Source organism: Volvox carteri, assembly GCF_000143455.1.
Source record: "Volvox carteri f. nagariensis unplaced genomic scaffold VOLCAscaffold_54, whole genome shotgun sequence".
Classification (NCBI taxonomy): Eukaryota; Viridiplantae; Chlorophyta; class Chlorophyceae; order Chlamydomonadales; family Volvocaceae; genus Volvox; species Volvox carteri.
This window is the reverse complement of record NW_003307597.1, coordinates 377,804-403,637: the sequence shown is the minus strand read 5'-3', so window position 1 is coordinate 403,637 and position 25,834 is coordinate 377,804. Positions and strand designations below refer to the sequence as shown.

The window sequence follows — 25,834 nt, the reverse complement described above, 5'->3', positions numbered from 1 at the left end:
GTGCCGGGCTAACCTAGACTTCGTCTGTGAGCTCCGTGAGTTCCTTCATGAACAGCCCTGATGATTATTGTGACATGTCAGCAGTGCGTTGCTGCGGGTGTGTGTGTGTGTGTGTCAACATGAAATGGATTGGTGGGACATGACTGGGGGGCTATAGCCTTTGCGCGTGTCCTTTTGTATGTTTGTATGTGTGTTTGCATGTGTGTTTGTATGTGTGTGTTACACCTTTTAGAATTGCGTTACTATTCAATGATGAGGGGGCCCAAGGGTCAGGGGCCTAAGGCTCTTTATAATTGGGTAAAGAATGTACGTCGGTCACTCAGCGAGCTTGTCTGTGTACATCTTCTGACCACATAAGCATGTATGTATTCATTCCTATCTGGCCTTGCACTGTCAGCACGGTCGCGTACATGGCCGTGCGTTACTGTCCGTCTGCTTACGTGTGGGCATTCAGAGGCGTTTGTCCCGCCTCGCTGCCCTGAACACACCGAGCCCTAGAACCCCTGAGAACAGCCCTGAACCTTCCACGACGTTGCCTGCAGTGCCACTCGCCGCTTCCGTCGGAGCGAGCAGCAATGGCGCGTCTCGTGGCGCCGCAGCCGCCAGCGATCGGCGGCTGTACGTGTACGACACTCCCACTGACATCGCATCCGCGTGCCGTACTTGTCGTCGGGTACATGCTGGTGCGTTTGGATTTGGATGCATCCGTTAGTCTGTTTGTTCGCCGTATGTCTGTGTCTGTGTGTATGCCACCTCAGTTGTGTTACCCGGAGGGAGCGGTGTAACGAGTGCCCATACGAGTCGGATAGAGGCCCAAGTTAGGTTAGGGACATGTATATTTGTATGTATATTTGTATGTATATTTGTATGTATATTTGTATGTATATTTGTATGTATATTTGTATGTATATTTGTATGTATATTTGTATGCATTTTGTATGTATGTATGTATATTTGTATGTATATTTGTATGTATATTTGTATGTATATTTGTATGTATATTTGTATGCATTTTGTATGTATATTTGTATGTATATTTGTATGTATATTTGTATGTATATTTGTATGTATATTTGTATGCATGTATGTCGTCATGCGACCTCTGTGTGTTTGTGTGTATGAGGAGGGGCAGGGAACAGGACAGCGGTAGTGCCTGCTGTACCCGGCACTGGCACCGGCCATAGCCTGTTGTATCGTATCTTCCCTTCCCTCGCTCCCCGCCGCCGTTAGCTACCACCCGGGGTATCCATCCATCCCCCCTTTGACGCCTCTGACCCCTTTTTCGCTTTTGCGCCTAAGGTTGCGTCTAAGGGGTACCTCCGCAAACAAAAACATTATATTGAGACCTGCCTTGGTCAATACTTGAAAACTTCATGCCTATCATGTTTTCCTAATCCCCTATTGTCTTTTTCTTGTTCTTGATTCAATTTACCACCCAGGTATTCTTTTTACCGCCGCTGACGCCGCAACCGCCGCCGCTGTCGCAAGCGCCTTGAAGGCGCGACATTGGATCGCCGCCACTACAACTGGCGCAACATGGCCCGCAAACGCGACGGTCAGACGCCTGAACTCCACTGCCGCCTCAAACCTCGGCGTCAGCAACACGTCGGTGTCGTACGACAATGTATCGTACACGGCATGGCCTCCAGGCTCGCCGTCTGGAGCAGCAGGACAGGGAATCGTTTCATGGATCCGCATCCGCAACATCACCTCCAGTACTAACATCAGTACTGGCAGTACCAACATCAGTAACGTCAGGAACAGTGACAGCAATAGGGCCGGTTTGTTGACGGCAATTTCGCTTTGGGAGGAGGCCTCGCCGTTGGCGCAGATGCCGTACATCTGCGTGCGAGGTGCGTGCATGAGCTGAGGCTCCGCGACCGGGACGCTGCAGCATCTATTTTCAGAATTTGGATGCTTGGATTCCTGTGCGTTGGCTGCGACCTGAAAATTCGCACGGTTAAACAACTGTTGATATTTCCCCGTATCTCTCGGTCTTCGCCCTTGCAATGGATTTATTTTTATGAGCCATGAGCCCAGAGTTTCCTGCCTTGAGGTCTTCTCCGCGTGTTGCCCTTCATCCTGCCCTTCATCCTGCCCTTCATTCTGGCCTAAATCAAAGAAAACGGGTTGAGACAGAAGGGAGGAAGAAGGAAGAGGAGGGATGGAAAAGGGAGTTAAAGTGACAGTGGCGAGGGTTACGGGAAAACACAGGGCTTGCCACTTGAGGGAGAGAGACAGCGAACGATCTCCGGTTCGAAAGACGATCTGCCGTCTCTTGGTCCCTTTTTCCTTTTCCGCTCTTCATCTTGTTCCTTGCTGCAGCGAAACCGACCCTGGAGCTTGGCCGCGCCATTGAGGTGGGCCTTACCCAGTACTTGGCCCTTTACGACGCGCTCCAAAACTCGGCGGCACGTGATAGATGTACGGCAATCGGCGGCGAGCTTGCATCCGTTGACCCCAACTTTGTGGATGCTAGCGGCGGCAGCAATAGCGCCGTACTGGCGGCGCTGCTACGGCTGATGTCGCAGAGTGTTGGCGGTGCCAGTTTCTGGGTGGCTGGCAACTGTACGGCAATGTACGGTGGCTGGGATGCGCCAGGCCTAGCTGCGCCTGGTACGCTACATCGCCGGCCCTGCAATGACACACTGCCGGTCCTATGCAAGCGAGGTACGACAGCTATGAAACCATGCATTGTCGTACGGTATTCGTACATCACAGCCAGTATGCCGTGTTCGGCAATGCCTCTCAAGGGAAGAATCTTGGCATTGTCGACTGCCGTTGTAAATCATTACAGATCAAATTAAGAACCGACACGTAATCGCTTGGAACCAGAGACGTTTTGCGTCACATGCCTCAGGACGTGTGAGCGGTATCCAAAGCCTAAAGCATCGCCTAGACAGGAAACATCACCTCAAAATCGCGTGTCACTGCCTTGGCCCATAGTCGAGCTACCCGCAGCTAGCTTCCCTGGAGTGCGGCCCTGCTGCTGAATCGTGACGCTGACGTGTCCCCTGGGGGCCTTTAACCGCCCCCATGAATGATGATGATGATGATGATGATGATGAAGAAGAACGTTAGTCGCCAAGGCCATCTCCGGCTGCCTCTCCAAAACCTGAACTCCAGCTATCGCCCCCTAATCCGCCTTCTGCTCCCCACACGCATATCACAAAATACCCCACAACTTTATACCGTGCAGATCTGCCTGCGCTGCTCCGTCCGACTGCTCTGTCAGCTGTGGGCGCTGACCAGCTACTGCTCTTCACAGTCCCCTCGGCCCGCGCACAGGCTGCAGCCGCTTGCGCTGCCGCCGGCAGCGGCTTGCTACAGCCAGTTAGCGGTTCTACGGAGCTGCACGCCGCAGCGGCGGCAATGCTACCGGCCGCTACAGCAGCAGGCGTTACGGAGGTCTGGCTGGGCCTTACGCTGGCTGGGGATCGATGGGTCTGGGATGACCCACGGGTCGGCGGCCTTTTGTATAGTGGTTGGGACTGGGGAGAGCCGGCGGCGGCGCCGCCGCCGCCGCCGCCGCCACCACCAACAGCCCCCGACAACACCAGCCTCAGCAACGTTAGCAGCAATGCTTTTAACGCAGGCATACCGGCATGTGCAGTACTGGTGCTCCGAACTGCGGCGTGGCGGGCTGTGCCGTGCAATGAAGCGCTGCCGTACATCTGCAGGAGGGCAGGTAGGCTTATATTTTACAAACGACTTGTAATCCATTTCGACGGGTAAAGGGAAAAGGTCATGAACGTGGGGAAAGTAAAGTACCGGGAGGGTTTGTCAGATGATGCCGCATGATAGAGTTGGAAACGTTGTAAGCAGGCTTTTTGCAGCTCTAAGAAACTGGGATCGTCGTAGCCTGCTGAAGTTACGGTTTTAGGGTTTTAGGGTTTTAGGAGGATTGAACATGCACGGTGCCAGGCCGGCAAAAAAAACGGCTCCGTAACAATTCGATATAGACTCAGGGAAAGACCAAGTATGGATTTGTACATATTCTGCCGTATACCAGTAGGGCCCTATGTCTTGAACGGTTGTATTACCAATAATTCTGGAGGTAATGGTCGTTGCGTTCATTCCAAGGCATAGGTATCGAACTCCGCCGAATTTCCTCATTATTTTCTCTTTGCGTCGCTGTTACTTAGACAGTACGTTCTGTCCGTCTACGTAAAAACAGGTGGCGCTGCAATTACGGATACCATTGTGCGGATTCCGTTCCCGCCGCCGCCGCCGAGTCCGCCGCCGCCGAGTCCGCCGCCGCCGAGTCCGTTGCCGCCGCGGCCGCCGTCACCGCGGCCGCCGCGGCCACCATCGCCACGACCCCCGCCGCCACGGCCCCCGCCGAGGCCGCCGCCATCGCCGATGTCGAAGAAGCGGTCACCGCCACGGCGTTCGCCGCCGCCTGTCGTACTCCTGCCCACGGTGGCGGGCGAGGATGGCAATCCCGACACGAAGCTGCTTTCGGAGCTGAACGGCATTGTGCAGATTACGAATTTGCAAGATTCGCTTCTTCTTAGAATGACTCCCGGCGTCGTCTTCCCGGCGGCACTACAGGTAAGCATCTAAGCCCGATTGCCGTACTTCACAGCGATACATGGCCTCTAAGAAAATACTTATGTAAAATGTTGCCTTTCAACCGTTGGAGTCCTTCCAAAATAACAAACACGACTGACTTTGAAAATTCTTCTTACCCCCGGGCCAACCGCCATGTTCAGCCAGTATGTTCGTTGGTAGTTGTTGATGTCGGTTGGGTTGCTAAAAAGTTGGTTGGGTATCCCATTGAGGCCGCGTCCATACAGCTGCCATGTGGTGGCTATTTAGGCAACCCCACTCCAAGGCTCAAGCCCACGGTTGTAGATCCACAACTTGTGACGTCGTGATGTCGCCTGCGAAAATTGCTGCAGACGGCATTCACGTCCGCGGTCTCCGCCGAGCTCCGTCGTACAGCCGACGGCGCCGCCACCGTCGCCACATTGAGGGTGTCGGTGCTCTTGTCCATCCGCTCCCATACCAGCAGCTCCTCATCAGCACGCAGCAGCGCCAGCGGCATTGCTGGACCCGGCCAGGTGCTGCTCTACTTGAAGGTACGACAAAGTACAGCACAGATTATGGCACTGTACTGGAAAGCCGAATTGACTTCGATAGTACCGAGCAGCGGAAGAGGAACGCCCCCCGTTGTTACGTGTACGTGAAATGCTGGTGATAGGTCAATCCTGCGTCCTGGTACCCTGTTTGAATTTTTGTCGTACGTGTTTTGAAAGACCCCGGGGCCACGGAGCTGCCGCCATACCGACCCACGGGTCGCTTCCCGACTCCAAGCTTCTTGCTTTATCCAATGCCTGTCCTATTCAGGCAACTGCCCTTTTCCCGGCGCCGTGGTTGAACTCCGCCAATTTGGAGGATGCGATTGCATCTCCGGTAGTAGCTGCCGTACTCCCCAATAACACCGTCGCGCGGCTGGGACCCACGACAACCAGCTCCCGTACCGTACCCAAGTCGTACTTCAACAAAACGGACTCGGCTCCGCCGCAACTGACACTGTACGGCGAGCCGGAGTTGACACTGGATGTTCTTTCATCAGGCTATGAGGTACGTGGCCTATTTTGGACTTTGACTGGAGATGTATTTCCACAGGCTATGTCCAAGGGATAATTGCGTAGAGGGAATGTATTTATTATCCTGCCGTCTTGCCCGGAACATGCACCCGTTAACCATGTTCTGTTTCTCGCTTTCGAGGTTCTGGCCTTGGGTTTGACTGTGGATGTGTCGATGTGTCGATGTTTGAGTGTCGGTGTGTGTGATAGCAAAATATTCCCTATCGGTATTTGTGCGTGGGTTCAACACCAATAAGTTGACATCCTCTCTCTTTCCTTTTTCTTTTTAAGTCTTTTTCTTTTTAAGTCTTTTTCTTTTGAAGTCGTTTTCTTTTGAAGTCGTTTTCAGATTTAAAATCTGCTGATCCCAATCGATCTGTTGGTGCCTTCTTCTTCAACACAGGACGATGGGGCCTCTTGTGTGGATGGCACTGAAGGCCCCCTGCCTGCCTCAGCCGTGGTCACCTTCGGGCTGCCCATCAGTACAGCACAGGCAACACCGCCCGGCGTGCCGACGCTCATTTTTTACGGCTGCGCCGACGCCGCGGGCAATGCTGCTCGTCCAGTTGTACGGCAGATAGTGGTGTACGACCCCTGTCAGGAAAGCGGAGAGGCTACTTGTGCGGACTCCGGTGAATGCAGCGTCGGAAGTAAGTGGCATGAGACTTCTTTTCAGTGTTTTTTAATGTATCTTGGCAATCCACTTTAACTTAGGGTTTTGGTATGCGGCATAACTTTAGGGTATGCTTATTATCGGCTCCAGATGCTGAATGGGCTTGTGACTCGCTCGATCTTAGTTTTATGGTCCACAGAATCCAGAATCCAGAATCCAGAATCCAGATGATTCCTTGTGCAGGGTTTCGTGGATTCTTGAAGGCGAAGGCCGAATATGTCGTGGGATGGCGAGATCAGCCAAAGCCAAAGCAAGGGGAGCATCAACAAAATGTTTCCCAAGTAACTCGTGCTCTCATCCCGCACGGTGCCCTGGACTGCTTCACAATCCCAATCCCAATCCCACATGTCTATAATTCCGCGATTCCTCCGCCACTGCCTCACGGCCAATTTTTTGACATCCCGCACACCTTTTTTGTGGCGACCTGCGTCTACCTGCCCGCCGTATTCAGAGAACTGCAACACAAAGATCACCGCCGCATTTAAGGCCTCCAGTGCTGATGCGTCATTGAGCTCCGCCCCCATGGTACGGAAGTGTCGTACACGGCACCTAGACGTGATCAGCGCGCCAGGGGTTTTATTTTGAAAATTAATTTATACACCTATGCGACTCATGTAAAACTAGCTGTTCGTTTCCCGCGATCCCCACATGCCATCACATGCTTCAAATCCATTCCCGCGCTGTCTTTTTAGCGCTGCGACCCTTTTGCCCCACCTCCACCTCCACCTCCACCTCCACCTCCACCTCCACCTTCGTCTCAACGTCCTCCACGGCTGCCAGTGTCTTGGTACCGTGTTCATCCTCCTCCTCCTCATCGACCTCCACCTCCACATCCGCTTTTCAGTCAGCTGAACAAAGATATCCTCCCAACCCCTCCTTTGCCTGTCCTGTCTCCAGGTGACTCGCTCGGCGGCCGTCGTCGATCGCACACCCCCCGTGATCACTTTGCTTGACCCGCCCTCGACCTATCGCCCCGGCGTCGACTACATGAGCAAAACAGGCACCAACACCATACGAGGCCGAATCACCTTTCTGCTTGCTAATACGCCGTTCACAGATCCAGGTGCAACGTAAGTTATAGCCCCACAAAAGCCTTTTTGATATGTATTTTCTGTTGAGAACTTAAACCCTAAACCGCTCCAGAGTGTAGCATGTCAGAGTACGGCATACCATGCCGTACATTGCATGAAAAATGCGATATTAGCCTCTTTATCTCCTTGACCAACCGCCAAATATTTGAATACCCCCGGAACTCAACTGCTTAATGAACGGATGGATGGTTGGATGGATTCTACTGCTGCTCCAATCTCACTGTACTAGCATGGCAGTTCGTACACCTGTACGGCTACCCGTACACCTGTTCGGTGTTTTCCTTACATCCTGATGCTTCCTGTTATCACAAATGCCGTACAGTGCAATCGATGACGTCGACGGTGACGTCAGCGCCTCCGTGGCGCGCTCCTATCCAGCAGAGGGAGCTCTGGATACCCGGATACCCCGTGCACAATCCGACCCGTATCTCATCACCTACATCGCCACCGACTCCGCGGGAAACCGTGCCGTCGCGTTCCGACGTGTGTACGTCATCTGCGCCGATGGCGAGCGCGTCTGCGGCGCCAATGAGACCGAAGACGGCCTGGCGGCGTGCAGTACGGCAGGGATCTGCGGTGTCAGCGGCGGCGGGGGCGGGGGCGGCAGCAGCGGCGGCGGCAGCTCTACCACAGCCGCCGGCACCAACACACCGCCGCAGATCACCCTGTTGGGAGAGCCCGTGGTCGCCCTCGTGGAGGGTCAGTTCCGCAGCTACGCGCCATGCACACGCCAGTCGGGTTTGCGGGACATCTGCGACCCCGGGGTCGTCGCCACCGATGCCGAGGACGGTAACCTCGGCCCGCTGGTGCGTCTCTGCGGTGGCGGCGTCAGTAGTGGCGTCGGCCTGGCATCGTGCGGCATCGACACCGCCGCGGCGGGGACGTACGTGATTAATTACACGGTGACGGACTCTGGTGGTGCTGCAGCGTGGGTAGCGCGCACACTCCTGATATGCCCTTCTTCGGAGGTGGTGTGTACTGCTGGAGGGGGCCTGAGCTGCTCTTTTGGTAAGTTTTCGGGGTTTTAGGGTAGGACTTCAGCGTTTTGGGGATTTCGCGTACTTCGAATAATGTTACAGGGTTTGGCGGATTTTTGGAAATTTTTTGAAAATTTGTTTTATGATTGTTCTAGAAGGGGGGGGCTTCAAGTGCTTGGAAGGCTTTTGGATTTTGGAGCTATGGAGAGGCTTTTGGAGGGAGGGCTTATTCATCCCCTTGGATGAGGTGGTCAAAGAGGGGAGGGGAGGGAAGGGCAATTTGAATTTCAAAAGGCCATGACAGCTGTTATGTTCTGTAATTTGTGGGAATGGAGCAGAGGGAATACATTTAGCATCGCCGTCATTCTTATCCTCATTAGTACCATTTTTGTAGGTCTCGCCAGCGTCCGCATCATCGGTAATACGGCACAGTGCAATAGCAGTAGCGCTAAGTTTATTACCATGATGGACTGCCCTTTCCAGTTACCACTTGTTTTGAGAAGGCCACCCCCTGTCCTTGCTCCCTCCCCAAGAGCAGGAGGCAAACGGAGCAAGTTAGGGCCCCGTCCTGTAACGTTTTTCCTTTTACCTTTCCTTCCTTCCTTCCTTCCTTCCTTGTCCTACAGACGGAGTCTGTAGCACCTTATCAAGCGGCAACAATGGCAACAGCAGCAGTAGCAGTAGCAGTGGTAGCAGCAGCAGCTCTGTGGATTCCGGATCCGGATCTTCAACACAGACCTCTTCTGAATCCGGATCCAAAGTCGTAATCGCGGACTCTCCGACTCTTGTGCTCCTGGAGAGCGATGCCGTACGTGGTACGGCCGTTTCATTGCCACGTGGCGCGTCGTACAGCTGGTGTGGGCAAGGCTCTGGAGCCTCCCCTGGAGTTCTTTGTGATCCCGGAGTGGCAGCCACGGACCGTTTTGGGACGAACATCACCGGACAGGTATGTATGTATGTATGTATGTATGTATGTATGTATATGTATGTATGTATATGTGTGTATATGTATGTATATATGTGTGTATTTTTGTCTGTATGCGCCTTCGGAGTTGCGTTACTCTCCAATGTACGAATGTCGCGTCATGCGCATGTATGTGCCGTTGCATCGCCATTACACATGTACATGTCGTATACCTCTTTCTTGGACGGAATTCCGTCGTACGTTTGTAGTAAATTTTAGATAGATGTTGCAATCTTGATGTGTTTTCAACACTTGAGCACATTGGTCACATACGCAACCACAACGCTCATTTATGAGCACACCCCAGAAGCACCGGCGCCATCAAAGACCCGCCTTTTCATTCTGCTCATGTCCAAATTACTGCAAAGTCCACATTTGATTACCTCCTACTCACCGTCGCAGGTGTATGTATGTCCGCCCGCCAAGTGCGTGTCAGATGGCATAGCCTGTTCTGGACACGAATTCTGGAAAAAGGGCATCGAGGGCTGCCTCAACCCCAGCGCCAAGGGTACGGCATTCTGCCTCTAAACAAAGCTGGTGTTCATAGCTACGATGGAATAGACATGGATAGCTGGTGCACGATTGTCCATTAATTACCGTCTTTTTCGTCGCACTCACGCAACTGCAGAAGGGGGCAGGGATTGAAGTGAGGTATTTGATAAATTGGCAAACGGGAAATGAAGAGCTCATTTTTGTAGCAAATATATGAGCACCTGATGGCCAAGAGTCAATGAACATTGACAGCTACAATGATATAGATTCTGTTGACAGGCATGTCCATCCCTGGACGCATCGCATCGCATGCCTCCTATAGCTTCAACCCATGTCCATGCCCTGTCCGTACGCATTTTTGGATGGATTTTGACGTTACTGCCGTACTGCTGTTCTGTGTGATCCTGTGCGGTATGTTTGCCGTACAGTTGGCTCCTTGCAAGAGATCTTGTTCGTGGTGTTCGACAAGTGGGCGAAGGTCCCGCGGGCGACGGCAGCACGACAAATCACCATCATCAGCCCCTGTGCCGCGGGTCGATACTACTGCGAGGGCGATAAGACCTGCAGCGATGTCCCTTGTGACACGCGCAACATAATTCCCAGCTCGGTGGCGGCCGCCACAGCCGCAGCGGCAACGGCGCTAGGGCCAGTGCTGTTCCTTGTTGACGGTGCAGCCGCCGCCAGCTCAACTTTGACCGCGGCGGCGCTGAATGCGACGACGCTGGTTAATGCGACCGTTATGGCGTCGGTGCTCAACGGAACCAGTGGGCCGCTTTACGGCCAGGATCATCAGGTTTATGTACCGTACGGCAGGCCTGCGCCGTACTCGTTCCTGCCGTGCGAGTCGATAAGCAGCATCACGTCGTGCGGGGCCGTGGCAGCGGATGCGACCGACGGCGACCTATCACGTTCTATCACGGTTGGTCTGTGTTGGCCTGTGTTTGCTCGCTTTGGTGTGTTATTAATCTGTATGCTTCCATTAAATTAGAAACGAGTCAAGCAACCTGAAACCTTTAGCATGTATCATCATCCCTGAAACCGTGAAAATCCAAAACCCTGAAAATCCAAAACCCTGAAAACCAAAAGCACTTACTCGATTAGAGCTCTTCATCATTCATTTCAGGTGCAATCATGATACGCGGCAGGGCAACCCAGCGCCGTCGATAGAGGTTCAAAACCGGTTGTCGTACCCCCGTACTCCCGGCTTCCCACAGCTACGCGGCCTTTTAGATCCATTGTCGCGCCCGCGCAACAGAGATATCCACTCACACCACTTAACACCACCCAACACGGCCTCGTATGCGCTGTAAGACTCTCTCAACACTAAGCTGCGCTGTAAGACTCTCTCAACACTAACCAACGATAATAACCACCAACCGTCAACTGCCCCCAGGTGGTTCCCATCTGCACAGCCGTGACGGCGCCGCCGGCGCCGCCGGCACCGGATGCTGACTCCTCTGCTGACGGCACCGAAGCGGCCGATGCCAGCGCCACCAATGATGACGTCACTGCCGTACAGCAGCAGTCCTCTGCATGCGCTTTATGTTCAGCGGAGTTTCTGACAGCCGGAGCGTGCGCCCCGGGTATTTACACACTCAGGTACGGCATGTGTACGGAATGAGGGAATCCGACGGGGGAAGCCCCACTGGGGCAGCGATGCCAACCACATTCAAACACTGTATCGGCCAGCCACGACCCAAGCGTGTATCTAAATGACCGTGAAGACCTCCGTAACTGTATGTACGGCATTTTTTACGACAAAGTACGGATAGGGCAAAACGCATGACGGAGTAAATGAACGTTCACCATGTTCACAGTTGCATAATCACAACCTGGCGTCTGCTGTAATGTGATGCTTGTCATCCTCTTCCTCCGCCTCCTCAAAACCTTAGGTACACCGTCACAGACTCCGACTCCTGGAGCGCCTCCATGACACGAGTCGTGATCGTGGAGGAGCGGGCCTCATTGAGCCTCTCCCTCAACTTCACCGCCTCGCTGCCGGCGTTGCCGTTTCCTCCTCCGCCGGCGCCGCCTCTGCCGCCGCCGTCGCCGCCGTCGCCGCCGAGCCCGCCCGCACCCACACAAGTGCCCACGCCCCTGCCGGCACCAGCACCACCAGCGGCGCCGTTACCATCGCCGCCCCCTGATGCCATGGATGGTGGCGACATCAACATTACTGCGATGGCGTACAATGCAGCGGCAATGTTCGTACGGCAGCTGCGCATGGATCCGCAGCTTCAGGCGCAGTTGGTTGCGGAGTATTCGTCGGTGTTCGGTGTTGAACCGGAGACTGTTCGATCGGTAAATGTGACTGCAGCTGAGGTGAGTTGTTCTATGGTCAGGGATTACGGGTGCTGCTGTTGCCCAGTCTCGTCTCTCAGCCCACACTTCATTTCCGGTCTTTCGTCCTTTCAATCTGATGCTACTGATGCTTGTCACCTTTACTAATATTTTAGTAAACAAATCCACATTCACAATCGCATTGCATCTCGCTAGCTGTATCACTCACCGTTTCTCCATGCCGTACTGACGGGACCCTTCTGTCGTACACAACTTCATTAAAAACCGTTCGGGCCCGGCGCGGCGCGACAGATCTTGTCGGCAGAGGCGGCGGCGGGACAGCCAGAGGATGCCGTACTTGCATACCTGTCGTGTGCGCTCATGGTCTCCTTAACAGTGGAGGTTGGTTTGCCGTTGTCGACGTCATCGTATTCATTTAGCTGGCTGTCATCGGTCGCCGCAACATCACAGTTGGTGGCGTCTTCCAGGGAGAGCTTTTCCCTTCAGCTAAAGTCTGCTGCATCGCTCCCGTCAGCGGACTCGGTCTCTGAAGCCAACGGTTCTCAGGGTGGCGGGGATGGCGTCGCCGTCACGAAGCCGCTGCTCGAGGAGTTGCAACAGCTGCGCTTACACCTGCCGACGGAAGAGGCGCTACTGCCGCCGCCGCCGCCATCACTGCCACTTCAACCGCTTTCACAGATGAACCTGGCGGCTGCGGCTATTGTTGAGGACCATGCAGGAAGCGGCGGCTCTGACGTCTCCGTGGATTACGGAATACGCAGGTTGCTGCTGCCATATCGGGAGGATGCTATGCCGTACATGTTATCTGACGGCGGTAGCGGCGTCGTAGCTGCTACCGCCAGCTACCCCATGGTGATGCAGGTAGCGTCTGGACGAGCATTCCGGGGAGTGGGCTCCGAAGCCCCTGTCACATCCACCAGCGCTTCCAGAACGGCCAAACGACCTCCCCAGGATGCTGTCCTGGCGGCAGCGGATGTGCTGGCGGCGGCAGCTGCACGTACAAACTCTTGGCTGGCGGAGATAGTACGGCAAATGTCAGTGTTGCGCAGTGGTGGAGGCGGTGGCGGCCAGCTGCGCCGCGCTAGACGGTCGCTGCTGCAGATTTCAAACTGCACTGCCGCTGCCGCTGCCTTGGCAAATGCCAGTGCAGCATCACTACCTCCGTCGGCACCTGTTACACTTGTCGTAACGGCGTCGCCAGGTGCGCCACCGCCGCCACCGCCGCCACCGCCACCGCCATCTGCACAGTCCGGGTTTACGGCGGTGCTGTCTGTTGGCAACCTAACGGCGTCCTGTGCGACACCAGATCTTGACCCGACGAATATAATGCTGGCGGCGCTGGCGGGTGCTACAGCCGCGATCGTGGACTTACATGACACGATGCTGGAGGCGACGTTGGCGTCAAAAACCACCTTCATGCAAATGGAGGACAAGTACGATCAGTACGACAGTGCAGTACTGCAGGCTTACGAGGAGGCGCATGTAAGTGTGGGTCCACAACCGCCATTTTATATCATGAATGGTGGATGGTGCTGTATTGTATGATAAATCGTAGAAATGACAATGTGTTCAGGTGGCCCAGAAGCCTCCCACTCTGTAACAATCCAATTCAATTCAAGATCAATCGACATCACATGGTTCCGCTTGAATTTTTACGATTCTTGGATTCCCAACGCTGTCCCCAAATCAGGTTCGAAGTTCTAATACTCTATTTGCTAAAACCCTAAAACCTTACCCTAAAACTCTAAAACCAACCCTTATAACCATATTCTGAACATATCCTTGCGCTTGTCATTATGGTTCCTATACCACATGGATTTCAATGCTTCATGAATTTATCCCAACTCGCACGGGGTTTCACCACCTGCAGAGCCTCGCCACCACAGCCCTAACCAACGCCAGCGCTACAGCCCAAGAAATATTGACTCTCCTGGACATGACTTTGGCAGTTCAAGCCGCCAACGATGACGCTCTGTCCGCTATCTCTACGCTAACAGAAGCAGCGCTCGCAGCCGCCACCGGCGCCACTCAGATCGCTGCACTGACGACGGCTGTCGTACTCAGCAGCCTTGAGGCCTACGGGTACGACACGACTAGCGACGATTGGAAACAGATGGAGAATTGTATGGCATTGCGCGGCGTTCGGCAGGGTGCGTGGTTCAAGTTTAATATGGAGCGCTTTACCGAAGTTGGCAGTAGCGGTGGTGGGAACGGGAGTGTCGGGGGAAGCGGTGGTGATGGCAGTAGCAGCCGTCGCCGCCGCCTGCAGCAGCAGCAGCAACAGCAGCAGCGACAGCCGGAACATGTGGGGAGCCTGGTGTCCGCAGTCCACCGGCGGTTGTTCGACATCGTGGCTCGACGTCGAGTACTGAGGACCGTTACGACTAATACCCGTACGGGTTCATTTGGCGGGTACGAGGTTACGAACGCAAACCTTTTGAGGACAGTTTTTATTGACGACGCCGCGTCAGCATCAGCCGTACCGCCGAGGGTATTGGGAACTGGTGGCTCCGCCATTGTCGCTGGCGTCTTCCTGCACCAACGGCGCATCCCAGCAGATGTACTCAGAGAGCGGTACGACACCTGCACGCCGCCAGACGATGATGGCGGCGGGCCCTTCCCTGGCGCGCTGGCTGTCGAGTGCACGCCGTACTACAGCCTAACGTACGGTGGGCCGGCGGTGGACGGCAACAAGGCAGAAACGGTCACAGAAGGCATCGGTGTGGATGCCGTGTTCAACCGAGCGTCCGACCTGTACGACGCGGATCTGGAATCTCGTCCAGGTACGGCATTTGATCAGATACGGACAGTTTCAACAAGGGCTTTGGTTTGAGCTTTCACGATTTTTATCATCTGCTGTACTTAAGGTTTTAGTCTGGACCTAAACAAGCAACCCTCGTAACCGCTGTATAATGTGGTTTTTCCTGTTCTTACCGATATAATAATAAAGAGAGTTCAGTACGCTCACGGCCCCAGAAAATTTCTTATATAAATACACAGAGGTACAGCCATCCTCCGCCTCAACAACAATTCCTTTTTAACTATCTGGTTATTGTTCAAATCTCTGACACCGCTGGCGCTGTGAAGACTCTGCCACGTACACACGCTCTATGTTAACCTTTCGACTAAGGATGAACGTCGGGCTAACAACTAACGACTAACGACTAACAACGACTTCAAACCGCCCTCCACAGAGGACTACTACAACACCTCGTCCCAGGCCGGGTTCCTCAACCGCAATGGCGTGCCGTACGGTTTTCATCCTTCTCCAATTCCCCTGGCGGGGCTGGGTGGGGGCGGTTTTCCGGTACTGTTGGACACGGCCCTCACAGCTACTCGACTTCAGCACGTGTTAGCGGCGCTACGCCAGGGAGGATACCTGAATGCCCATCTTACAGAGAGGTACGGCAAAGTGGGCACCGGGTGGCTTGCCGTTCGTACATTTCGTACATCCGTCGGGAACCGGGAGTCTTATACGATTTGAAGCGGTGTGTACAGATGCTGCAAGTACGGATCATTGTGCCTTAGATGGAGGATCCTCGATCGTGTAGTCATCCCGATGAAAATCCTCAGTTGTAATTCGGCATGGTGCTTTTTAAACGCTTCTGTAGGTCCGCAATAAAAGTTGTGCTGGCCATGGGTATTGAACCTACAACCGCTACACCGCATGTTCAGGGTGGTCAATGATTTTCCATAAAAATGTAAAACTCTTCAAGACCAGAGTTGTGTATTCCAACTTTTCTGCCTAAAGCCCATGCTCCTATCCCGCTATCCCCGCGCATTTTTGAGACCCTTTTCCCTCTACTGCTGCCCACTCTGCCCTGCCCGCTGTTGCCCTACCTGCTTTTATATGACATGATATTGCCCACCGCCATCCTGCCTGCTACTATATTGCCTGTTTTAGCATGACTGCCCAAGTGGTGTCATACAACTCCGACCTACGTATATTTGGCTACTGGCGCGCCGTGTTCCGTTGGGGCTCTCAAGGTCTGGTGGAAGCTTCCTTCAGTGTGACCGGTCTGCCGGCAGTGACGTGGACGCTTTCGAACAAGGTGAGGGGGGTAAGGGGAGTTGAGGTATAGGTGTGTGGTGTTGGGCTCGAAGAAATAGCTATATGTCGCACTCGGTAGGACTTGAAGTGGCCGGGGGCTCACTTGACCTGCAAGTCATTAGCAACGGCTTAGATAGACGTCAGATGTCTGGAACCCTAACACCCTGCGGCAATGGGATTTGAACACGTATGCGTTGAAATCTTACGGGAAATTGGAAAGGGAACTGGAAGGGGCGAAAAGCTGCATGGAACGTCTGTACTTGAGGGTTTCCTTTTCCGAATTGTTCCGGAGCTCGGTGGTCCATGTTGTACATCGATGTCCGGGTCGCCTAAGAAGACAAGACTTAGACCTGGCCAGGCAGGAGAACTAACTATCCATTGGCCGTTTCCGTGGAAGCTACTGGGATCTGCCCCGCCTTCTAACTCTCCCTCAAGACCGACATGCAAACCACCGATAACTAATTTAACCGTTATCAGTTCACCCTTGCTCGCTCTACTACTACCCTCGACCCATGAACGGATAGCCGATTGAAACCTGGTTATTAAGTAAAGCATTGGGAGTGTGATGTGATTTTAGTCATCAAAAAAAAAATCACGTACACGAACCTGCCCGCCATTTCGGCAGGACGGCGGGATCCGGTTCGTAATCCCGGACCTTCTACTCGTGCTGCTGGCGGCCTGGTACTTCGCGTCCACGGTCTACGATATAGTCGTGAGTGTGCAGGAAGATCGCCTCCGCGCGCGTGCATTGAAGCGACTTCTCAAAATGCATGCGCGTCGTGGTATGAGTATGACGGCTGCGGTGGCAGCCACCGCCGCTGCCGGCGGCACGGCCGCAGCCCTGGCGGGACGCTCTAAAAGCTCTTTGTTTGTCCCAAGTACTGGAACCAACAGCATGCGGCGGCAGGACCAGGCGGTTCCGGAGCCCGTTCTTGGTAGTGGTTCTGACCCACGGGTCGCTGGTGATGGTCCCCAGCCGACGGCGGGTTCCTTATCGTTGTCACCACTATCTGGAGTCGGCGCCGCTGCTGCCGGGGCGGCATTGCCTACAGACCGCCAAGGGGACCGCACACCAAGCAGCGGGGGAAGGGAGGACGAGGGCGGACAGCAAGGAGAGGCCGACGAGGACTTGGAACTACGAGACGGGGAGATGTGTATGGAGGCTGAGGCAGAGTTAGAGGCCGCTGTGGAGGCGGAGCTGGAGGCCGCTGTGGAGGCGGAGTTGGAGGCCGCTGTGGAGGCGGAGCTGGAGGCGGAGTTAGAACAGGAGTTGCAGGAAGAGGAGGGCGACGGTGAAGGCACCGCCAGCGGTAGCGGTAACGGCACCGGCGACGGCCTGATTTCCCGGGGCCCGTACGGCATCGGCGAGGCGACCGAGTACGACATGCGGTACTGCGGCGAAAACGGAGCGAAGGAATGGCGCGAACTGCAGCCGTTGAGGCCGGGGTGTAAAGCCACTGAGCAGTCATGCGCGTCAAATATCATTGACGACCTATACCGCAACAACTCGTCGTACCGTGGCTTGTACGGCAGGGAAGGCAGCCTTGGCAATGACCCTGCAGCAAAAGCACGTCCCGCTGGCACGGCGAGCGGGTATTTCAGTAGGGTGCATATGAACACTGGTGGTCGCGTCGGCGTCCGCGGTGGTGATGGCCCCAATCAATATGCTCGATCCAGGCTTCTTCCTGGCAGCCGTACGACGTCGTATTCGCAGAAGTCCTTCAACTCCAAGCTGTCATTTGGAGGAGCTTCACTATCCCGGAACTCATCCAAGGTCGTGAGCAGGGGGTTAGCAGTTGGGTACGACAAGTCCATCATGATGACATCCAATCCAAGCTACAGCTTCCAGGACGATGGGAAACGTCCAAGGGGGCCGCAACTTACGATGCCGTTGGGGATGCCTAGTCGTGTGCCGGAGGATCCCAAGGCGGCAGCAGTACGACTGATGGGGCAGGAACAAGAGGTCGTGGCGATAAGGAGCAAAAAGGTAGGTTTTTGTCATCTTTTTTCCGTTTTTTCTGTTGGGGAGATTCGATTGGGTACACCACATCGTCATTTCCCTTCCACCCCGCATATGTGGGCGGGCTGTACCCTGTAAGCATAAGTCCTTATGCCCTCTAAACATTGAAACCCTTGAACACTAAAACCCACAAACATTGAAACCCTTGAACACTAAAACCCACAAACATTGAAACCCTTGAACACTAAAACCCACAAACATTGAAACCCTTGAACACTAAAACCCACAAACATTGGAACCCTTGAACACTAAAACCCTTAAATCCCTCCCCCTCCTCAGGGCGTGAAAGCGGTTCGGAAATATCGAGCGCGTATGACTCCATTTTGGGCAGCATACGAGCTTATGGTGTGCGGGTTCATGGCGGCTTGCCTTGCCATCCTGTTTATCTACTCTCTGCAGCTCTCCAGGGATGGTCCACAGCGGCTGAGGTACGTCGCTGGGGCCCGCTAAGAGCGATGTAGCTAATTTGGCTGGGTGTGGCGCGCCACGCGTGTCCCTAAAGAAAGGTTTTTGGTGTTTTGGAAAACCCTCCTCTGACTTGGATTGGCAGCTTCCGTGGATGGGTTTAGCTTTTTGTTGGTCTGCGGTTGGGAAGGGTTGATTCATATTGGCGGTTGAGGCGTTTCGGAAGGTTCGCATGATTCGATGCGGCAGCTGTGCGGAGTAGGTGTGTGTGGGGTAAATTTCGTTTTGCTTGGGCTGCGGTATTTTATTGTGTTTTATGACATTTCATAATATGTAATGTGACATCAGACAGGTAACACATGGGCCCTGCCTTGTTTCTGTATTTTACTCCAAAAAGGTACGACGTGTACGACTCGCTAAGCGGAGCGCCAGCGCATATTTTCATGCTTCGGCGTTTGACTGCGGGACGAGACAATGCAACGTTGCCGGCGCCAGGTGACCCATTGCGCTGGACATTGCCAGAGGATACCAGCGGCCTGGAAGGGGTCGCTATCCTGTACGACAAGGTACGGCAGCATGCCATGAAAGATTTTTCGTCGGGGACTTTCAGTACATTTCTTCAGCTTGCCTAGTCGCCGGGCTGTGTCTCTGAAGCTCATGCATGGTCATCTCCTTGCTCATTTTTGCTCTAATGGATTAACTAATTAATAAAAACAACATCTTTTTGCGCGCCACTGGTTCTGTCTTCTAAGAGCTTAAGTGAGGCTGCACAAAATTGGATACCCAACCGACCTCCGCCAACACCAGTTAACCAACCAGTTTGAAATGCTTTCCGCCGCTATCACGCACCTCTCAGGTCCTGCACATGCGCGACATGTGGATGCTGTACAACTTCTTCCAGGTGTGGCATAGTGTGATAAGGAAATGCGCCCACATACATTAAATATACGCTCGTCTTAAATATGTATGCGCGCCTATGCGGATTTGTATACGTATATACCCCTTGAGAAAAGCGATAATGGATTTGTCGGTGGCAAAAATCACCTATATTTTATTAGCTACATATGCACACATACACACATACACACATACACACATACATACATACACACATACACACATACACACATACATACATACATACACATATACACACACCAGCTATTACCACCACGACTGAGACTCACAACCTCCCACGCAACCCAACAAACCATTTCCTGCTCTTCCTTCTCCCTCTCTGCCTTCCCCCTTCCCTTTTGCAGCCTCTTCTCTTCCCCATGGTTTTCGTTTTCTGATGCCCCATTTTGTTTTTGTCCAAGGCATTAGCTACCTTACTCCTCCCTCCTAAAGCCCTCATCACACCTTCCTATCTGCTCCCCACGTATCCAGGGTCTCGTGCTCGTGCTGTTGATCATGCGGCTGGTTCATCGTCTGTCATTCCAGCCGCGCCTCTCCATTATCTCTGGTACTCTCGCGCGAATGGTCCCCGACCTGGCGGGCTTCGTGCTGGTTCTCGTTATCATCCTGGTCATGTTTGCGATGATGCTGGTGGTGCTTTGGGGCGATACGATAGAGCAGCTGAGCCGCGCGGCAGATGGCGTTGTGTGGACCATCACGTACTTCATTACCGCGCTGGATTCAAGCAAAGCACTCGATGTCGTACATGCCATCCATGACGTAAGTAGCTTGTACGGGAGGAATGTGCCAGAAGCGCTCTATCGTGAATGGGACGTGACCCAGAAGCCCTGAGAAAGAAAATTGTGTAATAAAAAATTATAAAAAGGAAATTATATGCTTTCATGTATGCATCGGACCATGATCGGAAACCAAATCCTTTTTCATTGTGATATTTGAATATTCAAATGGGCAATGAATTGCCCATATATTGACCGTATGGCGCCTGACGCTCGTTCTCCTCGCAGCCGAACAACCAAGCAAACGGCGCCTACATGTTTATGAGCTGGGTCGTGACGATCTGCGGCCCTCTTTTCTTTATCTTCACGCTTCAGCACTTCGTGATGGCCCTGTTGGCATGGCCCTTCAGCGAACTGAAGGTGGGAGGTCCGTTTGCACACGGTTCTAAGAATCATCGGTGACACCCGCGGCACGCCGTACAAAAATGCGTTCCTGAAAGTGCACCTTGCATAACCGCAATAAGATTAGCTAGTAACTAGCATCATTTACCCTTTTTACCCGATCCTCATTTACCCATTGCCAAGGTTAGTGTGTTCATGCACATTGTCGTTCTTCAACACTGGCAGCAGGTCTCCCCCTGCACCTCTCTCGCTCTTATTCTCTCCTTACTGCCCTTATCCGCACCTTGATGACCTCCGCAACCGATGTTTTTTCCTCTGCCGCCTGATCATCATCCTGGCTGCTGAAAACCCCCCCAGATGGCGAACAAAAATGAGCCGCTCGCATCCACTGAGATTGCCCAAATTACCTGGTGGTGGTGGCAGGTAACGAAACTAAAAATTATGATAATTAAACAAAATATTTTTAGTCCAGAAAATTTTATCAAAAGATAGTTCATGTTGTGTAAACATCCTTGCAAGGCTGAACGTGCGCCTTCAAAGAAATGAAAAAAATGTTAGGCTTTAGGGTTTTAGAGTTTTAGAGATTGTCGAAATCCGGATTTCGACAGGATCCTACACCTGTCTCTCAGACATCCTTTCCTCCACTCCCTTCCGCCGCAGAGGTCTTCCTACATTCACCGCTCTTCCCTCCTTTTTTTCCCGTTTTCCGCTTTCACACTCTTTCGTTCTCCCTCTTCTTCCTCCGGGCCCCCTTTCCACCCTCCCCCTTTTCGAAACTGCAGCGCATCTTCAGTAGCGCCCCGAAAAACAAGTCCATCATGAAGACGGTGAGCAACACGGTGCCCCCACGCCGACAGCGCCGCAAGAGCGGCGGCCACTCGCACACCTCAACGATGGATTCCCTATTAGCTAAGGCAAGCCAGCTGCGCCATAAGCTGGCGGTCAGTCTAGCTGCGGCTCGGCGACCGGATGTGGGTTGCAGGTGAGGGGCGTTCCCAGGGCTATGGCCTGTTTAGGCAATGCTGCGGGGTTCCTTCATTCCATGCGACAAAGGTGTTGTGTAAGGCGTAAAGTTAGCTCCAGTGCCCGTGTTAATTATTGGCACCTGCGCCGTCAATAAGTTATGTTCATAGGGTATTATTGCTCGGTGGCGGCACTGCCTGGAAGCAGCACTGCCTTTGCGGGCATTCGGCACATGGTTCGGGACGCTAGCTCGGGAGAGACATATCGTATATATGCATACATAGCATGTACCGCATGAACATGTGCACGTGATTGCTGACATGTTGTCGTATACGTGTACGTATACGTACAGGAGCACAAACATCAATACAGGAATACGGAGAATGATCCTTAAGTGTGCAGTAAATAAAGCATTCGCAATGTAGCGCTTTACTTCGCTACCCTGCGAATGCTTTCATGGGGATTCGCACAACCTGACCTGTCAGATTTGGAACTCACACGTATTCACACTTGCATGAAATTAATGAGATACACGTCACCAGTTCCGGACGAATGCGTGGGGGGAGGAGGGGAAGGCGTCCGTAAAAGCTTGAGGGGTGGCCATGGACGATCAATAACCATTATTGTGGCACTATTTAAGGATGCTGGTGGATATAACACACTTGCACATGTGCTCATTGCCGCACGCAAGGACTCTGGAGGTCGCGGTAGACGACGACTGGCTCAGTGCCGGGGAGCTGGAGCAGCTGCTCGCGCAGCTGCTGCTGCGGAGGGGGCGACGGGTGCCGCAGCTGCGGGATAATGATGCGGGTAAGGTGGTACACGCAGGGCAGGTGCAGCGCGATACATTGACCCATGGGTCTGCCGCGTCCAAGCAGCCGCAGCGTACCTCCTCCCGAGGAAGCGTCATGCCGGAGCCGGGGCCGCATGTTGAGGTGGAGCTTGAATGTGCGTTGTGGCGCGTCGGCGGGTCCGACGGGCCGGAGGTTGTGGTGGACGAGGCCAGCGGTAGAGGCGGTGATGGAAGGGGCAGCAGGCGGGGCTGCAGCTCGCCGGCGCTGGCCTGGCCTGGGAATGCCGAGGCATCGACATCGTTGTCATTGGAGGCGGCAGTGGCCGCTGTTGCAATGAACCTCGTACAGCGCATGGGGCAGCTACGGAACAGCGTGGTCAGGCCGTCCCATAGCAGTATGGAGACCGTTGGCAATAACCGTCCTGCTTCCATAACGGCCTCCGCCACCAACGGTCGCAACGGTGACAACGGCAACGGTGGCGACCAATTTGACGCCAACAACACGGGGAACAGCAACAGCAGGATCGCGGTGCCGACACCGTCTTTGGCAGCACCAGCGCTTGAGGTGTTGGCGGGCAACAACCTGGCTGCGACGGCGATGGGATCGGCGGCAGTCGCAACTGCCATCAGCGACATCGACGGTGTTGGCAGTGGCGGCGGAGGCATGGCGCCCCTCGGCCGGGCCGCAACCCAGGTGTCATTGCGTGTACGGCAAAGCGAAATAGCGCCTGACCAAGGCCTAATCAGTGCCGGCCCTGTTATCACCCGTGCGGAACCTCCTGGTGTTGTGGAGGGCAACAATCAAGCTTGCACTGCCTCTGCCCCGGCGGCTGTGGCCGCTGTAGTCCAGGGTCTGGCGGCAACAGCCTCGGCCATGCACGCCGGCCCTTCAGCCGCCTCGACCAGCCGGAAGAATCTTCGTACCGGAAGCCGTGTCAAATTTGACAGCAGTGTCAACGCAGATCCGGAGATATGTGTGGCCAGCGCAACATCACCCTTCACCTCCACTTTTGCACAGGCTAACACGGCGGCCACCGCCACCACCACTGCCGCCGGTGGCACTGGACTGCGGCGACAGCCCGAGGGCTCCTGGGATTCCCGGTTGCATCAGCTTCTTTCCGAGCTTAACAGAGAACTGACGATGGTGCAAGGAAACGCCACAAGTGCAGATGGAGCCACGGGGATGGCGACATCAGTGGCGGCACCGGCACCGGCACCGGCGGTGTCCATGGTGCGCACCGGTAGTACCGGTATACGGAGCGGACCTAGCCTCTTGAAGGCTAGCGAGCAGCCGCCGGCAAGCCTTTCGACACCGCCGCCAATGCCAAAGACGCCGCTGCAGCTACAGGCGCAGTCGCAGGTGCCTCCGGCCCTCGAACCGTCACCTTTTAGAACTGCGGGGAAAGAGCTGCGCAGTCCACGCTACGGATTGGAGCTTTCGCTGTCAATCAAAGTTACCAGACAATGGTCGGCGGTGCCCGCGGCTCCTGACTTGCAAGAGCAACAGGAGCCAGTATTCTCACCGAAACAGCAACAGCAGCAGCAACAACAGCAGCAGCAACAACAACAACAACAACAGCAGCAGCAGCAGCATTTGGAGGTTGAGACACGGAGCGGCGGTAACTCTTCACAGAAACAGCACGACCAAGACCGTACTGCAGGCGGCGGCAGCTGTTGCGGCACGGTGGTACGGCATAACGGTTTATTTCCGGACGAGCTATCTGATGGGGAGCAGTTCCGCCGGCTTGTACTGTCCGTCATGAATGCCTTGATAAGGCAAACTGCGGCGATGCTGACCGTGCTCCAGTCCCAACGGCAGGAACAGCAAAGACTCTTTGCAAATCTGGAAGGCATCCTGGAGTCGACACCGCGCACTCAAGAGCTTAGGGAGCGTCTTGTGGCCGCTAGGGTGGTCAGCGGCGTGGAAATCTACGCCAGCAGCGGTGGTGCCAGAGGCAGCATTGGCCACGGTGGTGCCGCCGAACCATTGCGCTCGAAGTCTTGGATAGAGCTGATTCGCGGGATCCGGAACTCCGGCGGCAGTGGTGACGGGGCCAAAGCGGGCACACCACGGAGCGGTGGCGGCGGCGGCGGCGGCGGCAGCGCTACCGCCGCGTCCCCCCAACCGGCTGCTGTGGGCCGTTGGCGCGCTGCTGCTGCACGTGTCACCGGGCTGGCCCGAATCAAGGCCGCCGCCAGCACCACCAACTCGTCCGCTGCACCTTCAACTCGTAGCCGCGGCTGGGGCGCCCGACGACGTACCGCCGCCGTCGCCGTGGCGCAGTCTCAGCAGCAACAACAACAGCAGCAGCAGCAGCAACAGCGGCCGCAACAGGCTCCGGGCAAACGCCATGGGCAGCTCCGCAGCCGTCGTCGATCCGCAGGGGACGTGCCGCAGCCCTGGGACTTTGCGGGGGCGGCAGCGGCCGATCCTGTACTCGCCGCGGCAGTGGCAGCTCGCCATGGGACAATACAGCCGCGTACCCCTCCGCTGCCGTACGGTGCTGGCGTGCTGCACCAGGGGATGACTCCGACGACCCCGCCAGTTCAAAGGGCCTTCAGCTTCACGAGTGCCGGCCCCAGCAGAGGCCCAAGCAATATATCTTTCCCGGTTTACAGCCGCCAACTGCCATCGCTTGCTCTGCCTTCGGAGCTGAAAAAGGAGCAGCAGCAAATGCAGCAGCACAACGCGGTGCAGATTCCGAACTTGGCTGCGGCTATGCCACCCATTCCTGCTTCCGTGTCTGCGGTGGAGGGATCCTTGGATGTGGAGGCGCCGCCGCCGGTGCCGGTGCCGCTGGTTGTGCCGGTGCCGCCGGTGCTGCTGCCACCGGTGCAGGTGCCGTCCCTGCTGCCAGTGCCGCTGTCGCAGCCACTGCCACTGCCGCTACCGCCGCTGTCACCGACCAGGCGTATTGCGGACGGGGATCCTGGAGGAGACTGCAATCGATAGCAACTCAGAACATCTGCTGCCACCGCTAACATCTGCAGGCCTCGAACCGCAGACTCTGATACTCGGTGGATACTTTAGTGCAACTGAGATGCAGCTACAGAGGACTTTTAAGTATCCTTGCTATTACCGAGGTTATTGAAGTGAAGGGACTTAGGCCTTGCATACGTGCGTTACCACAGGCCAGTATTGCCCGAATATTACCAGAATATGGCATTATTGCGGCTCTGACAACAAGGCAAGCAGAACGAGTTCCCAGTAGTGCGTGCGTGTGTGCGGTGGTGTGTACGCACATACACACATGCAAACGTACACCCCTTCCTGTTGCCGTACCCGTACATCTGTAAATGTTTTGGTCGCCTATAGGCAGCACCTTCGTATAATGGATCGGGACCGTGGCCTATATATGCGATCAAACATTTTACAGACGTACCTACCTACACACTTTCCTCTTTACTTTCAACCTAAGCGTATCACACTGCTTGTATTGGGGAGCGTTAGAAATATGACTTTGTTTGTATGTC

General features: G+C 54.6%; 1 protein-coding gene across 1 annotated transcript; it reads left to right on the top strand.

Moving 5' to 3' along the window:
* Positions 1-359: 359 nt before the first annotated feature.
* On the top strand, positions 360-25,452 carry VOLCADRAFT_96666 (uncharacterized protein; the record flags this gene model as incomplete). The annotated part of the gene is made up of 37 exons (XM_002955727.1): positions 360-416; positions 543-683; positions 1,499-1,853; positions 2,326-2,616; positions 2,798-2,865; positions 3,289-3,462; positions 3,545-3,688; positions 4,435-4,554; positions 4,905-5,084; positions 5,353-5,589; positions 5,998-6,244; positions 6,358-6,548; positions 7,165-7,337; positions 7,681-8,366; positions 9,188-9,281; positions 9,702-9,724; positions 10,220-10,710; positions 11,185-11,390; positions 11,684-12,113; positions 12,771-12,953; positions 13,341-13,574; positions 13,963-14,242; positions 14,420-14,875; positions 15,287-15,494; positions 15,997-16,144; positions 16,769-18,130; positions 18,443-18,591; positions 18,966-19,134; positions 19,425-19,469; positions 19,958-20,245; positions 20,491-20,622; positions 21,387-21,431; positions 21,462-21,586; positions 22,259-22,925; positions 23,154-23,720; positions 24,168-24,438; positions 25,352-25,452. 37 exons carry the CDS (start codon positions 360-362, stop codon positions 25,450-25,452), a joined length of 9,738 nt encoding a protein of 3,245 aa, XP_002955773.1.
* Between the last annotated feature and the right edge of the window lie 382 nt (positions 25,453-25,834).